A 4,658-nucleotide genomic window follows, 5' to 3' on the forward strand; every position below is an offset into this window, starting at 1 on the left:
ATAAGAATCCCCCAAAATACCCTCTTAATCTGTTGAAAATACTTCACACACTTAACTAAGAAATCTATATATTTTTTTATAGCTAAGATATTATTTCCTAAAAGACAATGAATATTGCATTATATAAAGCTCCTACCTCAAACTATCTCATGACCAAAAGATTTCAAGTTTTCCTAAGGAGAGAGGGGTCTTTTTATGACCGTTCCTGTTATTCCATGCTATGAGGAAGCAGCACTGCTGTCTCCACTCCTGGCTGTTTCAAGTCAGACTAGAGTGATTTCCTCCTTCCTCATGGCTGTAGCGTGATGCTAACACATAAGTCATGGTTTTCATATGGCACTTGCATTGCTCTGTATGTATTCACATGGAAAACAACCCGCTAGAACTGAGTTACAAGAAAGATATTGTGAAAGGTCAAAGGTCATATCTCTGATTCTCTACGATATGACCTCTGGTCTAGGCCGACGGTGGCCTGCAGTCTCTCCAGCTCTGGCACCCTGTCCCCATCCTCCTCCCCCTCCTCATCCTCTTCCTCATCCCGGCTGATGAAAGCCAGCTCATTCTCATAGCAGAAAGAGTTGGCGGTGGGTGTAGGATCCTTGTCCTCATCCTCCATCTCCGTCATGTCCTTAGCACTGCACTGGGGGGTGGACGGCACCTCGAAGGTTTTGTGAAAGTGAGCGTAATCCACTTTGTACTGGCTCTTCTCCTCGAAGACGACAGGCTCGAAGCGGTGACCCCACAGGATCTCTGATGACAGGTAGGAGCTGCGAGCTTGCGCTGTCATGGCTGTGGCTTCCACCATCCCTTCAAGTATCACCACTATCTCAAAGTCGGACAACTCCAGGTCCTGCTTGCTGATGCAGAACAGGGGGCTCTCCTCATCGATCTCGTGCACAATGGTGAGCGGGGAGACCAGGAAGATGCGGTCGATGCCCGTGTCATACCCTACGTTGATGTCGATCTGGTCCAGGGGGATGTACTCACCCTCCTCTGTGATGCGGGGCTTGATGAGCTGGGCCCTGACGTGGGCCTCCACCATGTGGCTCTTCCTCAGGTTGCCCACCCTCCACATAAGGCACAGCTTCCCGTCCCGCATGGCAATCACTGCATTGTTGCTGAACAGCAGAGTCTCTGCACGCTTCTTAGGCCGCGCCATCTTGGCTAAAATGGCGCCGATCATGAAGGAGTCGATGATGCAACCGAAGATGGACTGGAAGACCACCATGAAGACGGCCGAGGGGCACTCCTCCGTTACGCAGCGGAAGCCATAACCAATTGTGGCCTGGGTCTCCACGGAGAACAGGAAGGCGGCCACGAAGCTGTTGACCTGCAGAACGCAAGGGGTGAAGTTATTGTCTCCACCACCCGGGTTGTCCATATCCCCGTGAAGCAAAGCGATGACCCAGAAGGCCAGGCCGAATGCCAGCCAGGACACCACGAACACCAGTGTGAACATCAGGAACATCCAGCGCCAGCGGATGTCCACGCACGTGGTGAAGATGTCCGACATGTAGCGCTGCGACTTCTCGTCCATGTGTGAGAAGCGCACATTGCACTGGCCGTTCTTGTTCACGAAGCGGCTGCGGCACTTGCGGCGCATCGTATGGATCTTGCCATTGCCGAAGCCGTTGCCTATTGTGACGGCAGGCATGGCACCGAGACGCAGGCCTTCTTCCTCCGAGGACACGATGCTGTAGCGGTGCGCCCCAACCACACTCATGACCAAGCCAGGCTCAGCCAGTGGGGCACCAGAGAGTCGCTGCTCCAACTCAATAGACACGGGAAACAGCACTGGGGATCACAGGAAATGGGCACAGGCAGCTCCCCCCTACTGCCAAAAAAGATCTCTGTCCAAGTGGGACAAATGGGTCCTAGACACACCCTTCCTGACCTGAGGAGAGAAGAGAAGCCAGAGGTTAGTCTACTACACACAGGATCCTGATATTATCTACTGTTTGTATGATATTTTATTGATTTATTTTTATATCGGAAATATTGAAGTGTATTCTATATGCAACACTTCAATAAAAACCAAGCTATTACACGCAGGCCATGTTAAACAACACCCCTCAAAGACTCATCTACTCAGCGGCTTTCGGCTTTATTTTAAGCAGTGTTTTATCACTACAATGGTGTGGTGAGTAGTACTCCGTCACCTTGGGCTCGGTGCGCCTTAGTAGCAGCAGATGTTGCTAATTAAACCAAGTTCACACTCTTTCTTGTGAAAATTGTAAGCAGCCATTCAGCTGGGATCCTGGTCTTGAGGCTTATAATAGTAGTTTTTAAAATACCCAGTAGACTAGGTCTGTGTCCCAAATGACACCCTATTCCCTTCATAGTTCACTACTTTTGACCAGGCCCCATAGGGCCATTTGGGGAGCATCCTAGATCTAAACAACAGATTCACTTGCTTCAGGGTTGGGGGTTCAATTCCATTTGAACTCAATCAATTCATCACCTAGGTTTTTATTCAATTGGGAACTGGCAACAGTTTTCACTATGTGCTGTATGTTTTTATAGTCCTGAAATTGAATTGAAAGTCATCTTCTGAATTGAACAATACAACCTTAGATTTGGGGTTATTATAGGCAAAGTAAGACCCTTTGTACTGTAACTGTAGTAAGCTAATAAGGCATTTGTAAGTGACCTTCTTTAAGAATCAATTGGTATCTTATACCATTAAGGGACCTGATTTAGGAGTAACCTCCCACCACCACCACCACCCGTCATCTGGCTCTGACTGTACTGTAGTCTAGTGGCTGAAAGTGTGATTTGTCTCTCTAATAATAGCTGCCAGTCACGTTGAGCTCCCTTTTCCACAGCTCAGACTCTGTGCATTTCTTTTCAACACAAGTACTGTACAGACTTGTGTTGACTTTATTATTTTATTTCAATGCAACTCCAGCACAGTTCATGTCAATGCAACTAAGCAGCTAATTTCAGTGAAACAATGTTTTGACCCTTAGGTGTTCATCAGGTGCTGAAGAGGGAGACAGAACTGATACCGTATTGCAGTGAAATGTTTAGCGACACAAAAAGTAGATTATGGCATATGAACTACATCGTTATTGACTAACCTCCTAACTAACAGGCACCTTTCTCGTAGTCTCTCTCTCTCTCTCTCTGTCTCTCTCTCTCTCTCTCTCTCTCTCTCTCTCTCTCTCTCTCTCTCGTAGTCTCTCTCTCTCTCTTTCTCTCACTCTCATTCTCTCTCAGTCTCTCTCTCTCTCTCTCTCTGTGTCGTAGCATCTCCTATTCTCTTTCTCTCTCCCTCTCTCAAGTCTCTCTCTCTCTAGTCTCGCCACATGGTGCGTTTGGCTCAGTGTGGTGACCAACCAGTAAACAGGAGTCACTGAAAGGGAACCTGATTTGCTGAGGTATTGTGGGACTCAATGTAAGAGAGTGGTTAAAGGCGTCACCATGGAAACAGGTCACAGCACCGAGACTGAGGTCTGCTGAGATTGGGTGTGCGGCATACTGTAGCTATACCTAAGATGTGGTAAATTTGGGGGCTGGTATGATCGCAGGGGTGAGGTGGTTCGTCATTTCCTAATGTTGGTGGATTGTTGTTGTCTCAGTACACAGGTAACTTAAAACCATCCGGGGACAGTCTTTCCTTCCTGCCCTCCTCTTCACTATCTCCTCCTCTCCCAGAAATTGGCTGTAAATCGATTTTGTTTTACATGAATAACTGGCCTGGCCCGTCTTGGTGTCTTGCCACACTAAATTAAGTATTTCTGGTTCCCTCCAGGTGGCAGAACAGTCAGGAAGTGTTGCCCCCCTCCTGTGAGCATGGTTGTGTCCAAATGGCACCATACTCCCTATATAGTGCACTACTTTTGACCAGAGCCCTCTATAGAAAATAGGATGCCATTTGGAACGCAGCCCATGTACAGAGAAACCAACCAACAGCAAGACAGACTGAGGAAGATAAGATGGAGAGGGTGAGTGATGGTGAGAGGGAAGTACTGTAATGGAACACAGAGAAGCCAGAGAGAGAGAGTGAAGAGGTGAGAAGAAAGGATTAAAAAAGGATAGAGGTCAGGGAAGACAGGGAGGCACTGTGGAAGGACACAAGGAGGAAGAAAGGGAAGAGAAGGAGCCAGAAAACAGGGGAGACCCTTAGGACTGTAGAAGGGAGAGAGAGGGAGAAATTGATACTGATCAAACGTCTGCCAAGAAATGACTCCACTATCGCTCCGATAACCAAAGAAAAACCCTCTGATGCTGTCACTGTGGTTACTGCTCTCCTCTTGTTCTGTACCTGCCTGCCGTTAGACATTTCAGTATAATTTTACTCATTTTAACTGCAGTGGGCGAAATCAGGGTCACACAGAGTGTTTCTTGATAGTCTTAAACAAATCCACTTTGAAACAAAAGTATACACCTCACACACATGGTTATGGGCAACAACAAAAAAAGACACCTGTACCATGTCAGATATAGAGTTGAAATGCATTCAATTTTGAGTTTGCATCCTAATATTAAACTGGATAAGCTCCGTTAAAGACTATCCTACCAACGGGACTTTAAAAAATGTAATATCTTATGTTTCACTGAGTCGTGGCTGAACGACGACATGGATAATATATAGCTGGCTGGTTTTTCCGTGCATCGGCAAGACAGAACAGCTGCCTCCGGTAGTACAACGGGTG

General features: G+C 47.2%; 1 protein-coding gene across 1 annotated transcript; it reads right to left on the bottom strand.

Moving 5' to 3' along the window:
• Positions 1–421: 421 nt before the first annotated feature.
• Positions 422–1,723, bottom strand: LOC311148717 (ATP-sensitive inward rectifier potassium channel 12-like; the record flags this gene model as incomplete). Its single annotated transcript, XM_084185694.1, has 1 exon — positions 422–1,723. One exon carries the CDS (start codon positions 1,721–1,723, stop codon positions 422–424), a length of 1,302 nt encoding a protein of 433 aa, XP_084041820.1.
• Positions 1,724–4,658: the final 2,935 nt, after the last annotated feature.

The sequence above is a fragment of the Coregonus lavaretus genome (genome assembly GCF_964263955.1).
Source record: "Coregonus lavaretus genome assembly, chromosome: 2".
NCBI classification, from domain to species: domain Eukaryota; kingdom Metazoa; phylum Chordata; class Actinopteri; order Salmoniformes; family Salmonidae; genus Coregonus; species Coregonus lavaretus.